We start from the raw sequence: 15277 nt of genomic DNA, 5'->3' as shown, positions 1-15277 counted from the left end.
ATGAAAAAGAAATGGTAATCTCATAAACATGTTGCTGGCTAATCAGCAGATTAGCAAATAGCATCATAGCTTTACACTGATTGTTAAACAGCCGTAACTTGCTAGCTGATAGGTTTATCAGTGACTGACGTACTAGAAACTAGCACAGTACACAAAACATACTACACTAATGCCTTAAAAAGACGAGCGACTAAAACAAGGAACATTATAACTAAGGCTAGCATGTTCTATTTAGTACCTACATAATGATCTGTTAGCTAAAAGGATAATTAGCACTTAGCTCATGAGAAAGTTAGGTTCGAAGTAAAACCTGAACCTAAAAAAAATTAAAAAAAAAAAAAAAAAAGAGGGTAAAGGAATGAATATAAAAATAGCCAACCAAGCTAATTAGCTCATGAGTTAGCACAAGCGTGCTAAGGGGCTAATATGAGTTAACACAAAAGAAAACAAAAGGTATTTAGAAACGAATCACAGTGTAAATGAAAGAAATAATATAAATAACCTGTTAGAACAAGCTAAAAACTAATTAGCATGATCATAAGACGATCTATCTAGTTGAATAATAGTCCGCTAGCTAACTAGTTAATTAGCAGGAAACAAATCGTTGTGTTTAGAAACTAGCTACAATATAAATAAAGAAATAAATACCTTGCTGGTTAATGAGCTAATTAGCACTTAGCATAGAAGTGACACTAACCTGAAGCCTGATTAAAAGCAACAGAGCAACAACGACAGAAAGGAGATATAGTGTAAATAAAATGGATAGCATACATCTCTTTCTCACTAAGACATTAGTGCTCTATAAATAACCTGACAGACAGACACACACACACACACACACGACCACTAGCGCGCTGTTCCTGATGACTTCTCGAGTGCACCATTGTTGAATGTTATCAGCTTGTAGGAAAGAAAAAGAACGAGAGACGGCAAGATAATTGAGGAAAGAGAAGCAGAGATTAAAAGGCGACAGTGTGAAGCCATCGATCAGGGATTAAACAAAAGCTCTGTCTCGCTCTTTCAAAGCCTTTTTTCTGCTCCTGGAAATCTGACTGCTCTCCTCTCTGGCACTAACACAGCGTGGCGATGCTAAAGAGCGATAGCGCTGATTATCCCTCGTTCACTCTGTCGTTTATTTCCAGGGTGAAGAGAGCGGAGTGATAACGGCCCCACGCTGCCTTTGTGTTTTATGCTAACGGCGAGGATTGAATGTGTCGTTTTTTTTTTTTTTTCTCTTTTTCTGCTGAGTGCTGTATCATTAATGCTAGCGCTCTGTAATGTGCCTCGGTTAGATTAGCGATTTGGAATTTGTGTTTGCTCAGACTTTCGGAATGAGAGCTGAACACGGGTTCCGGGTGAGTGGTCCTGTGACCCTGCAGCTCCGAGCTGTTCAGAAAGCCAGGGAAAAACGTGCGTGCCAAGCTAACCGCGTCGTTCCATTAGCGGTTTCTATTAGCGCCGTTTCCGACTCCATTATCGAACGGAGGCATGAAGAATGCAGTTTAAGCTAAACGCTAATATACAAACTCTAGGAACTGGAACATCTGATATTCAGAGAAAATGGACACACTATTAACCGTAATCATTAGCATTAGCATTTAGCTCTAAATTAGCTACAGGTTTTTGATTAGCTTCTGTCTTTTATTGTTATTTCATTCATTCACAACCTTTACTGCTAGAACGTAATGTCAAGTGGACTCGTTAAGAGGAATCCCTCTGATCCTGCTAATCCTGTTAATATATTTGAAAATTCACCCTTACGCTCAGGCTAACCACATTTCACATGCACAGATATCACAGCCGTAGAGCGGTTATCTAGTGGCGACCGGCTGCTTTGTGCTGCAGAGGGAAAAATGGATTTATTGTGAGGCATGACAGCGTTATTAGCGCCGCCACTGTGTATAAACCACAGCTTCATTAAGCTGGTAATGATGATGCAGGTGCAGTGATCTGTTCATTACTTGCCGTGAATTTCATCTCAAGCCAACAGACGTTATAAGTCATCTAAATAATAACCATATTAAAAAGAAAAACATACAACACTGGTAGAACGGTAGAGACTAGATCCGTGACAATAAATCAGAGCGACGGTTTGGCATGACGATATAAATTCCACAAACTAGCTTGCTAAGCTAACCAGATTAGCTCCAGACAATTTTATTAGCACTACATCTGAGGTAAATGTTGTTTTTGTCAGGTTTCCATCATCAGTGTGCTTTTGCATTGTCTGCATCGAACATGGCATGGCTGTATGCTAAGCGCTAAATTGTTACACTCCTTCATGCTGCTAGCTTTCATGTAATATTATTAGATCTCTTTGACAAGCTTAGCATTGGTGAACGTATTTATTTGCTTTGTTATGACACATGGATGCTGAGTTGAGTTGATGCTGAGTGATTGTTGTGATTATTGTGTCAGTACCTTAGCATATCTGAGGTAAATGTTGACACTCTGGATAATTCTGTCTCACAGATTTTTTTCTGTTTACAGAGACATGATCCAAGCTATTTTCGATTACTGACTGACTGCTACCTTGCTAGATCAGCAAAGATCTTCATATGCTATGATCGGCGATGTTCAAATGTTTGTGTGTTCACCACATTTATAAAAATTTGTGGCTTAGTGGTCAATGCTAAGTGCCTTTACAGTGTAATTCTAGTCATAAACAGTCCTCTTATAGTAATTAAACAACACACCTGAGGTAAATGTTGACACTCTGAATAATTCTGTCTCACTTTTATTGAGCTTTAGCAAGATTTTTTCTCTTTACTGAGACATCATCCAAACTATTTTCGATTACTGACTGACTGCTACCTCGCTAGCTATCAGCAAAGAACTTTATATGCTATGTTAGGCTGTTAGACGTGTGTGTTCACTAGGGTTAGCAATTTGTGGGTTAACAGTCAATGCTAAGTGCCTTTACAGTGTAATTCTAGTCATTAACAGTCCTTTATTAGTAATAAAACAACATATCTGAGGTAAATGTTACTGTTCTGGATAATTCTGTCTGGATAATTCCTAGCAACAGCGGTCTCAGAACTTTACCCCTTCAAATGAACGTTACGTGTTTGACTTTCAGTTTAAGAAAAGCATTAACTCATGCATTCCTTTTGAACGCACCATCAGATACAAAGTCATGTGATTACACAAACTCTGTGTGTGTGTGTGTGTGTGTGTGTGTGTTCATTCCTGCCTCACTGATGAACACTGAATAAAAGTACAGACGCCAGTGAAGCGGATCCGATAGAAAGTATATGTGTTCGAAATTCTCCATAAAATACGTCATCACAGAGCAGGGAGTGTGTGAAGACGCTATATAGAAAGAATGTGTGTGTTTGTGTGTGTAGATTATATTCTGATGGAAGTGTGTGTCCAGGAATGAAGTAATCTAAATGCGTTCAGGCTCAGATGGCGTTTTCTGTGTGTGTGTGTGTGTGTGTGTGTTAGAGAAATGCCAGGGTGTCAGAATGATCAATAACCCCATTAACATGGGAAAAAAAAGAGACACACAAACTTGAGCATGTGATTTCACAGAGATTCTGTACCAAAATGCATTGCAACAGGCCCGAAGCGCAGAGCTTATAGTGGATATTTTACTTAAAAAGGTTTAGTCGAATTTATTGTAACGGCTGTGTGTGGGTTTACCACGACTGGTTTAGTTTGCTAATTAGCCTACTTACTATAACGCTAGTTTGCTGATTAGCCTGCTTAATATAATGCTAGTTTGCTAGTTAGCCTGCTTACTACAATACTAGTTTGCTGATTAGCCTGCTTAATATAATGCTAGATTGCTGTAAAACCAGTTTACAATAATGCTAGTTTGCTGATTAGCCTGCTTACTATAATGCTATTTTGCTGTTTAGCCAGTTATAATGCTAGTTAGTCTTTTGGTCTGTTTACTATGATGTTAATTTAAGGTTAGACTCAATGATTTAATGATAGTTTGTGTTTTAAACTGTTTTACTGGCATTTTCTCCTCACTATAATTCTAGTGTGTGGGTTAGCCTTAATGCTAGTCAGTCACTGTTTGAAAATGGAGTCGCTAGTGAGCTTGAAGAAGGAGACGTGTGGAGTTCACACAAGCCGCTGTTCCCTCAGCATTGTGGGGGATTTACAGAGCTGTGTTCAGGTTCTGTAAATCTGTAGAGATGCCCTGAGGCGGCTGAGCGGTGCGCACTACAATGAGAAGGAGTTTAACGGGTTTAGCACAGGGTTTCCTGCTTCTTGATTTAAAGGGATATGGCGACTCACCTCAGAGATCAATTGTGAATTCCCCACTGATCTGGCATCAAGTCCCAGACTGGGGTTAAACTAAGCCAGAAACCTTCTAGTATCAGGTCAAAGAGGTCAAAGGTTATGTCTCTGACCTCATAGCTCAAAGCGGGGGTATTCTTTTTTGTGTGTCGCTGAAGCTCCTGTTGGACTCCTGCTGAATGTCAAGAAATCCAATGTTTATATCTGACTTATATCTGAATTATGCTAACATAGGACAGGAATTCTTACAGACTCACAACTAGCTGAAATGTATACACATTCTTTGTACATAAGCTCATAAGGAATGAAAACACCCTTTATACATTCAGTGCTATGTTCCTGAATAACACCTAAGTAGCCTGGCTGCACTGCTAGCATTAGCATGATGAGCTGTGAGCCATCGTTAGCCATACCTTGAGGTCAAAGTCCAGGATTCTTTACATTACTGTGAGGCGGTCACGCAACCTGGCACGGTCAAAACTGGAAAGTTATCATGAAATTATTGATGCACCGCGTCCCATGCGACACTTCCTGATTAGATTGTGAGAACTAACACTGGGGAGTAACGTTTAAAAATAAAACCCACGCACGCACGCGGTCAGCAATTAGCCATTAAAAACAGATTGATATAAATGGCTTTAGAAGAGCAGCTGTGTGACGCTGATAAGCCTCATTAACATGCGCCTCATTTAGCCTGAAGCTTAACGAAGCATTCACTAATTAACACACCACTGCTGAGTGCACTACCAAGTGCACTTTATATTTCATCTGTTCTTAGACATTCCAGCATATTACAGCTCGCTAGTTCACTTCTACTTAGGGTTCTTACCCAAACGCTACAGTCCATCACTAGTTAGTGTTCTTAGGGAAGCTCAAGTCAAACTTTTATGGCTCTGTCTCAAATTAGTGGCTAGGGCCTAGTTTACGGTTTTGTCCCAAATGCTAGTATTCAGAACTGTATAGCACTGTTACTTGTACATTTAGCGTATGGCTCGGCCTTAAATTAGAGTTAAGCTAGAATTCTTACCAGGCATCTGTCCCAAATGCTAAATGTTATGGCTACTTATGCTTCATACATTTGTACATTAAATGCTAATTAGCATCTAAATAGACTACAAGAATCAGTGAACCGTCCCAAACCACATTTACTATTAAAGTCATTTTATTTATTTATTTACATTCAACGTCTGTGAGTGTTATAGTGCATGCTAATAAGATTGCTAGCGAAAATATTAGTGTGTGTGTGTGGTTTAAATATTTCGGTTAAAGTGTCAACAAAGATTTGAAAATGTCACGAGTGCGTGTTTGTGTATCAGGACATTTATTTACCTCAGCGTTCAAATTTACTACCCCAATTTATTACCAGTTATAAATGAAATGTTTATTACACTGTGTGTGTGTGTGTGTGTGTGTGTTTAGGCAGATGCTGCTCTTCCCTGACAGCCTCATTTATCAAATTAATGTCAACTTTTTCACTAAAATTGTTGGAGAAATGATTAGCACTGGGAAGCTTAGCTAATGCCTCGTTCAGTAATATTTGTGCTAAATCTAAAGCAGCATTTGTAAACCTAAAACACTAGAAATCTCTGTTGTAGTTTTTTATTATTATTATTTTCAGGGGCAACACTGCTGATTTGGTCATTCTAAATTGCCCATAGGAGTGAGTATGTGTGTGTGTGGTTGTCTGTCTATATGTGTGGCCCTGTAATGGTCTGGTCACCTGTCCAGGGTGTACCTCTGCCTTTTGCTCAATGTGTGCAGGGATAGGCTCCAGCAGATCCCCATGACCCTAATTAGGAATAAAGCGGGTATAGAAAATGGATGGATAGATATTATTTTCAGTGGAACATGACAATTTTACCAAATACGTTAACCAACATAAAAAAAAATTAGCTGCTTGGTGCTCACACAGTCACGGTATATTACTACTAGTTAGCATTCTTGCTATCCTTATTTACTTACTAGAACGGTGCAGTAGATCACAACCTAGTGCTCTTACTTCAAGGCTGTCATTTAAAGGCACTGTCCAAAATGCTACTGTTCTTCCTAGAACATTTTAAGGCCATCTGTCTAAGATGTAAGATATACAGACCAAGCAATATAGACCATTTTATGGCTCGGTCCCAAACTAGCATTTATCTAGTGTTCTTGCTAGAAAAGAATCTATTTTCAGACACAGTTCTTTCCATCTTCATCATTGCTTAGTGTTTTTATTACATAACCCTTGTAAAACCCTAGCACAAGTAAAACTCTTTATTTAGGTTCTAAAGCTCCGTCCTTAAGGCTGGGAAATGTGGGTAGTTTTCTTACTGGAGGTTTTTCCAGGTTTTTGTTCCAAATCTAAGGATCAGCACTTAGGCTCCAGTCCAGAACGCATAACTTGGTGTACTTTATTTCAAGGTTCAGTCCCAAGCATTAAAATCCATCACAAGTTGGTGCTCCTTCTAGATCATCAACCATTCTAAGGTCCTGAAACATGAACATTTCTTTAATGTAAGACAAGGTTCCATCCCAAATACTGTACCTCATTCCTACTTAGTGTTCTTACATCAGAAGTCAGCCATTTAAGGGCTTCCTCCCCAAACACCCATTTTGTCTTCTTACTACAACTGGCCTTTTAGGGCTCTTAGAGTTCATCCCTAGTAAATGTTTAATGCGTACATTGTAGGTAGTTCCTGACTTGTTAGTGTTCTTACTACAAGGATTTTTTTAAAACTTGGTCAGAAATTAGTAAGTGTTTCTCTACAACTGAGGCTCCCAAGGGCCAGGTGATTAGTTTGGGTTCTACTTTACAGTGGGCTAATTTAAAGCTTCATCCAAAACACTCCTGTTTCTAATTAATTAGTGTTCTTACTAGAAGGTTGTGGCTCTTTCTCAAGTGAGTGTTTATGACTTGTTAGTGTTTTATGAGAACCATGGCCACTTTAGGGCTCTGTCCCAAATGCTAAAGTAAATCAATCAGCGTTCGTACTTCAGAGTCCATCATTTTAACGCGCCATCTTGTTTGGTTAATACATAAATAAGCCTAGATGAGGAAGTGGGTGGAGCCTAAGCTGAAAGGAACCAATCAGATGCCGAGGAACGATCCCAATCTTAGCTACATTGTTTAACATTGTGTAAGTGTTGTTGTTTATATATCTACGTATGAATTCATTTTGACTCTTGTTTATCATATTAATTAAACAGAAGACAAATGAAAACCATGACACTTAATTAGCATGAAAGTCTTGAACCGTGAAAACAAACTGCTGCATGTTAACAAGAGTTGGTGTCATTGTGTATGTGTGTAAAAGTGTGTACACAAACTGTCTGGCCAATCAGCTGCAAGCAGGAACTAAAGAGCACCTCTAAGAGTAAATATTGATCGGCTCTAATACGATAATGCACCAAGTTCTGATTTAATACACTTCATCTGTGAGGATGTAACTGGGTAAATAATGTGCAGCTGCCTTTCACACACACTTTTCATTTCACAGATGATTCTCTGTGCTGCCGTTTCCACCATCTACACACAAAAAATAGAGATCCCATTCTTTTTTTCCCAGGAGAAAAATCAATTCATATCCAGAGTAACTGCAAAAGGCAGAGTGACAGATGAATTTACTGCTGATAAACTGGACCGCGTAGTTCCTGGAAATACTGCATACAGCTAAGAAAGAAAGAAAGAAGTTTCAGGGAAATAGGTAAAACACTAAAGGAAGGAAGGGGGGAAAGTAAAACAAGGGAAGGAAGGAAGGAAGGAAAGAAAGAAAGAAAGAAAGAAAGAAAGAAAGAAAGAAAGAAAGAGAAAGAAAGAAAGAAAGAAAGAAAGAAAGAAAGAAAGAAAGGTTTCAGTGATGAAACAGGTAAAACACTAAAGGAAGGAAGGAAAGGGAAAAAGTAAAACAAGGGAAAGAAAGAAAGAAAGAAAGAAAGAAAGAAAGAAAGAAAGAGAAAGAAAGAAAGAAAGAAAGAAAGAAAGAAAGAAAGGTTTCAGGGATGAAACAGGTAAAACACTAAAGGAAGGAAGGAAAGGGAAAAAGTAAAACAAGGGAAAGAAAGAAAGAAAGAAAGAAAGAAAGAAAGAGAAAGAAAGAAAGAAAGAAAGAAAGAAAGAAAGAAAGAAAGAAGAGTAAACCTAGAAGTCAAAGACAGAAAATTAAAGGAACAAAAAAGTAAAAAAATGAAAAGTTTCAAACGTGAGAGGCAGAAACAGACAGAATAATAAATAAAAGAATACAAAGAATTTTTTCAAGAGTTTCTCTATCCATCCATCTCGCTAGCGATGTGTAGTTTAAATAATTCATGGACAAAGTCTTCTCGCAGACTCACTAACAAGCTAAAAGTCTTCATTAGCTCCTCCCTCTCGCCTTGGCCCCGCCCCTTTGAGCCGTCCGTGTCTGCTGAGTGCAAAAACGATCGATCTAATCTTTCTTTCCCGAGCATTAATAGTACACTACTTCTCACTGACTTTCCCGGAGTGAGCACCCTATTGCATGTAAAGGAGCTAGGGCACGAAAGAAGTTAGGATATGATAAATGGGACGAGTCTGACCTTTGAATAAGGTTGTGTGTCACTGATGTTTAACGGAAAGTCTTGAGACAGTGATGGGCGGAGCACAGCTATCACCTCCTTATTTACACACACACACACACCCCCCTTCTCTGTGTCCTGAGTTAAAGGTCATACTGACAGGTAGTGTTCACTCACTCACTGTCACACACACACACACACACACACAAATTGAGAAAGAAAGACCTCTTCTATTATTTCCTGTCTCTCTTTCCCTAACTCCTGCTTTTGTCTTTCTCCTGTTTTCTATCAGTCTGTCTATTCTTCCTTCCCTCTCCTTTTCTCTCATCCTCGTTTTCTGTCTCAGTCCCTCTATTTCTCTTCCATCTCTCTCTCTGTTCGTCTTCCTCCATCTCTGTTTCTCCATTTCTCTTCCCATCCTTCTCTTTTTTATCTCTCCGTCTCGTCCTCCTTCACGTCTCACTGTTTCAGTTTTGTTCTTGTGCTTAACGACCTCTCATTAGCATGACGAGAGAGGAGCTTTGATTAGTGGTGCCCCCGACAGAACGCGAGATATTCTTCTCGTTTTTATTGTTTGGAGGACTAAGTGAAGGCTTTGTGATGAACTCTGACCCCGGCACGTCCTGGAGGTCAGTGAGGTCACTTCTCTAACGAGCCTGATAATTAACCACCTTCGTAGAGGAGGCTGTAGGCCACAGTGCACTTTTTTAGCCCTCGTTTATTCCCGCAGGCGTTTTGTTTGTGTGGAGGGTGACAGTGAGTACACACACACACACGCGTTAACGCTGTTGACCTCAGACAGGAAACGCATCACTGATTCAGAGGAGAAACGCTTCACTGATTCAGAAGGGAGACGCGCAGCATGCCAAAGAGCGGTAAATAATTCACAGAGAGAAACGGAGCAGAGTTCCATTGGAGAAATCCTGATTTCCTCTCATGTTCACTACCAAGACCAGGGCTGTGTCTCAAATGACATACTAGCACTTAGAAGTGCTCCCTAATCAGTAGACTAAAAGGTCAGTATATAGGACAGACATCTAAATTCTAATAATCTTTATGCTTCTGTCGAGGATCAGCCTTTATCTCAGGCATACAAATGGAGTGTGTCTATGTGTGTGTGTGTGTGTGTGAGAGTGAGAGAGAGAGAGAGAGAGAGAGAGAGAAAGAGATCTAGATTCTAATCAATAGCATTTTATTCAAATGAGCAAGGTTGAGCAATCACCTCTTTCTCAATTTACATACAAAATGAAGCGAGTTAGCATGCGCCACTGTGTTCACACAGTGAACCTGGGATTCTTCGCACAGATTATGACATCATCAACCACGCAATTATTATGTAATATTTATATTGAAATATCTATAGCATTGTGTGTGTCCCAAAAAAAAAGATTCACCTCCAGATTAGTCAACTCCCAGATTAGTAAATGATCCTGACATATTAATAATCCACATCACAGATTACAGGAGGGATGAAGGAGCTGTCTTAGGCCCTGTCCACACGAACGCGGGTATTTTTAAAACCGCAGGTTTTTTTATTTTTTATTTTTTTATTTTTTTTTTAATTTTTTTAGGGTGAAGTGTTATCGTGTAGACAGTGAAACCGGAGATTTTTGGCTTGTGAACAGGGTTGCCAGATTGGTCTAAAGATTTCCAGCCCAACGACAGCTTAAAACCCGCCCATTTAAATAAATACCAGCCCAAAATGCATACTGTTATAACTAATACAATAACAAACAGTTATAACAGTTAATAACTTGGCTATTGGCTTAACGAGTAGAACAATTACAACCCGCTAATCAAGACTGAAGTCTGACTGGACAGGACTCTCCTGAACCTTATTGGCTAAACTGAACCATATTATTAAAACGTCAACATTACATATTACACTTTATTGTTCGTTTGAATAGAAAATTAATAAAATATCATGTTTATAGTCCAAAATAAAAACCCGCCAGTTGCATCAAAAACCAGCCCAGATTTTATCAACCCGCCCAATGCACTTTTTCCTGGTGCGAGACGTGACCAAAAGAAGCCCAATTGATTATATCGCCACCTGTTGGTTGTGTATGCTCTTGACAGCGCTTCAGACCGCGTTTTTGTGTTTTCATGTGGACATTTTTTTTTTTTAACGAAGGAGGAAAAGCTCCGTTTTTAAAAATACCAGTGTACGTGTGGACTAGACCTTACAGATGAGCAAATTACACCCCCAGATTAACGATCTACAAATTACTTCCTAGGATTAATCTGAAAACAGCAAAATCTGGATTAACTCTTAGGTTACAAAGATGTCTCCTAAATTATAGAGCTCCTAGATTATGAAATGAACATCCAACCCTATAGACCCTTTTTCTGTTAGTAAACATTGTGACGTTTTTTGTGGGAGGAGCTTAGGTGGAGGCAGAAAGATTTCCCTGACCGCTTTACAAGCAGTAATTATCAAGTTTTGTTAGTTTGTTTTTAAACAGTGACTGGTCAAAATCCCAATTTATCCGATGTTAGGTCATTTACTGTCCAGGACCGCGAATGTTATTTGAAAACATGAAGTTTAATGGACGGAACCAGATTGGCTAGCTGATCCGTACACATTCATTCGATGGATGGACGATGTGACAGGATGACCTCCAGTTGAATGACCTGACATTTACACCTATCTGATAGAAAAACCGAGTGCTTCTGGAAACATTAGAAAGGGAGATAAAATAAACTTTCCTTTCCTACATGCTAAAAAATTAGCGTTACATGAGAAATCATTTAACTTGTTCCCCAATTTCTGATGAGGTGGACATGTGTAAGAAATATTTAGACACCATCTGATATGAAGTGTGCGCTGCAAACATGAGCATTTTTAATGATTGTTTCTGTCCAGTCCACTTGTTTTATTGCGTTTATCCACAGCTGTCATCGTTTTTTTTGTCCGGTAGTGGCAGAAGCTATGCGATAAAACTTCAAGTAGCATGTACTCCGTCGATTCTGTCACCCAGCAACACAACAAGATGACATTTGCGTTCCTTGTGTAGCTGACTCTCTACTGGTTTGTATTGGCCGCCTCCAGTTTTCCCTTTGTTTTCGACCCAAAAAGGGTCTATATAACGGAGTTACCTCCCATATTTCCAAATGAGCTCCAAGTGAATGAGTTCAGTCCTAGAGCATGGGGTTACCTCCCAGACTGGCAAATTATTTCACTGATTAATGAACTATCTACCAGATTACAATGTACTCTCACAGATTATGGAGCCACCTGCCAGTTTTGCAAATGACATCCAAAATATCTGGGTGAACTGCCAATGTATGAAGTGATTTGGATGCCAGATTACAGTATTAGCAAATCAGCTTCCAGATTACTGTATTCAATTTAACACAGAGTGCAGTTAAATTAAGAGTAAATAACTGTAGGCAAAAACGGCTGTGAGGAATAATAGCTACAGTGGTGTGTGTGTGTCTGTGTGTGTGTGGCTAAAATCAACCATAATGATCCCTGAATCAGCATTAGCGTCATCACATCCTCTGGCTAAACACACTCCATGCAGCCGCCTCAGCACAAACACCACAATGAGACAATGGGGCTAAAACAGCATTGATTTAGCCAGAAGCTGAACACAAACACTGAAGATGGACTGGTAAATATGTATCCATCGATCACACACATCCTCACTGGCTGTTCTGCACTAAAGACAAATTACACACGCTAATTTCTGAACAGAAAAATCATTACAAGTCCAAGACACAGCTTCTGGGCTAGCTAGATTTATTTATGTGTGTATCGGCTATTTACATTTTGTTTCACATGCCACATATGATACATGCTACCTCGCAAGTGATGGTAGCTAGCAAGTTCTTACAGGATTGACTTATTTGTGTGAACTGATTGGTCGGCACCCAAGTGATCAAACAGCTGTAATGAACATTTCGTACCTGATTCATTTCATTCTTGGATCATCTGATCACTTGATTCACTCAGGTGTAATGATCACCTGATCACTTTACACATGATTGATTCCCTTAGGTGTAGTGATCACCTGATCACTTTATTTCTGATTAATTCACTCAGCTGTAGTGATCACCTGTTAACTTTTTTTTTTATTAATTCACTCAGGTGTAGTGATCAGCTGATCGTTTTATTTCTGATTGATTCACTCAGGAATCATGATCACCTGATCACATTATACATGACTGATTCACTCAGGTGTAAGAATCACCTGATTACTTTATACATTTTAAATTCACTCAGGTGTAGTGATCACCTGATCACATTATGCATGATTGATTCACTCAGGTGTAGTGATCACCTGTTCGTTTTATATCTGATTATTGTTGTGATCACCTTTTCAGCTTGTCTTACTGATATACTGGCCAGTTTCATCACCTTTTAGGTCCTAACTGATTCACTGAATTTATTCGACTGCACTGATAATTTGATCAGGTTGTACCTTATTGATTCACTCCTTTAGTTTCCTCATTGTTAACTTTCCACTGCTGATGATTTATAAGGACACGTAGTCTAAGTAATTGATTCGTCCAGCCAAATTGATTCACTCCTACTGGTTCATACCTGACTGATTGATTCACGTGACTATATTAATCACCTGTACTGCTCATACAAAGATTTGAGTTGCTCCTATGATTGGTTCGCTCAGTCAAACTCTGATAGCCAAATCATCTGATTGGTTCGTACCTGGTTGATATGCTTCAGCTTGTCGATCACCTGGTTGATGACTGGATCAGCCTCCTTCACCAAAACTTCCGGGTTTTGTGCCTGGGCTCGTATTCCACTGCCCACAACTCTCTTCGTATAACTGCAAGAAAGAGCGCCATTTTAGTCCGTTATGAATTAACGCAAAGTTTCATTTGCAAATCTTTTGTCATTTTGTTTGTGTACGCATTAGAGAGACAGACAATTTAGTCTTTATTCCTTGAAGAGTGATATCAAAAGGCAATTTTCCATAATGCAATAAAGGGCACTTCATTAACTCTCCCTCCAGGTCGCTCCCTAAGAAGTGAAGGTATATAAATGAAATGGGTTTTAGTATCATGAGGCTAATGAAATCGGTGTTTGGGGTCAACGTGGTACATCACCACACCAACATGCAGCATGTGGTCTGTGTTTTTAATCCTGACTTACTAATACAGTGAGAGACAAAGAGAGACAGGGAAAATCTCTGCCCTTTGGGGACAATACATGAAGCAGAGTGACTGAACACGAAGAAAAAGAGAACAAGCCTGCAGATAAACGAGTGAACGGATAAAAAGACTATTCAATAAAACAGCAGAGCTCTGAGCCGAGACACAGGGATTATACCGGAGGGACTGTGGGTGGTGGTGGTGGGGAGGGGGGTGTTGGGGAGGGACAGAGGGATAGACAGAGCCAGTGAGAGAGGAAGAGAGACAGGAAACAGACAGAGAGAGAGAAGGATGATAGAGAGAAATATGCCAGACAGCAAGACAGACAGTGACAGAGGAATGAAAGAGACAAGGGGGACAAAAGACAGAGAAATGGAGAGAGAAAAAGTAAGAGGAGGGAAAAGGAGAGGTAGAGAAAGAGAGTTAAAAAGATGGATTCAGACAGAGATAGAGAATAATAGATAAGCAGAGAGGAGGAGAGGTGGACAGACAGACAGGGAAAAGATCTAGAACTATTGAGGACAAAGAGAGAGAGAAGAATAAGAAAAGAGATGGAGAGACAGGAAAGAAAGATAGAATGAGAAAAAAGAGAGAAATCCTAAAGTATGATTTAGAGAGACTCTGAAAGAGACAGACAGGCAGTGAGAGACAGACCAGGAGAGTCTCAGATAAACTGGAAGTGGGAGAAAGAGAGATAGATAGGGAGAGAAAGAGAGAGAGAGACAGACAGGGAGATTGATGGACTGAGACAGATAGGAGAGATAAGAAGAAGAGAGCGAGTATCAAGCAGACTTGGAGAGAGAGTGAGACAGACAGATAGAAACAGACTGGAGAGAGTTGGGCTGGAAGAGAAAGAGAGAGAGAATGTGTGTGTGTGTGTGAGAGAGAGAGACAGAGACAGACAGAGAGACAGGTGTGATGGGTGGGAGAAGACGTGCAGTGTCCTGAATCTTTCCGGGTGAGCAGATCTCATACCCTTGTTCCCTCGCTCGCTGACCTTGGAGGGAATGACAAGAAGTAAACAAACTCCCTACACATCAGCAACTTCACACACACACACACACACAGTTATGAGAGTCAAGTTGCTGCTTCACACATGATCAGTTCTCCTGCCTACAGTGTGTGTGTGTGTATGTGTATGTGAATGAAAGCTACAATACTCTGAAGGAGAAAGTGTGTGTACATGCTAAGACACACACACACACACAATTATAGTTTAAAAAAATTTAACTAATTTTAAAAATAATGTTCTATGCAGGAGGAGGCTGCCTACATAGGAACCCTCATGTCTTTCTATCTTCCCTCTTTTTGCTTCCTCTTGTTTCTTTCTGTCCTTCTTTCTCTTTTTCCTTACTCCTTCTGGTGATTTCCCTTTCATCCTTCCTTCCTTCCC

General features: G+C 39.7%; 1 protein-coding gene across 2 annotated transcripts in view; it reads right to left on the bottom strand.

Moving 5' to 3' along the window:
• gpc5a (glypican 5a) overlaps window positions 1–15277 on the bottom strand; it is an 87848-nt gene that overhangs the window by 29570 nt on the left and 43001 nt on the right. For both annotated transcript variants that reach the window (XM_058380972.1, XM_058380970.1), the window contains exon 7: window positions 13439–13559. In XM_058380972.1, the coding sequence (XP_058236955.1) occupies window positions 13439–13559 (121 nt within the window). The remainder of the gene's footprint in view (window positions 1–13438; window positions 13560–15277) is intronic.

The sequence above is a fragment of the Hemibagrus wyckioides genome, linkage group LG26 (genome assembly GCF_019097595.1).
Source record: "Hemibagrus wyckioides isolate EC202008001 linkage group LG26, SWU_Hwy_1.0, whole genome shotgun sequence".
Lineage (NCBI taxonomy): Eukaryota > Metazoa > Chordata > Actinopteri > Siluriformes > Bagridae > Hemibagrus > Hemibagrus wyckioides.
This window is presented reverse-complemented; position numbering and strand designations above follow the sequence as displayed.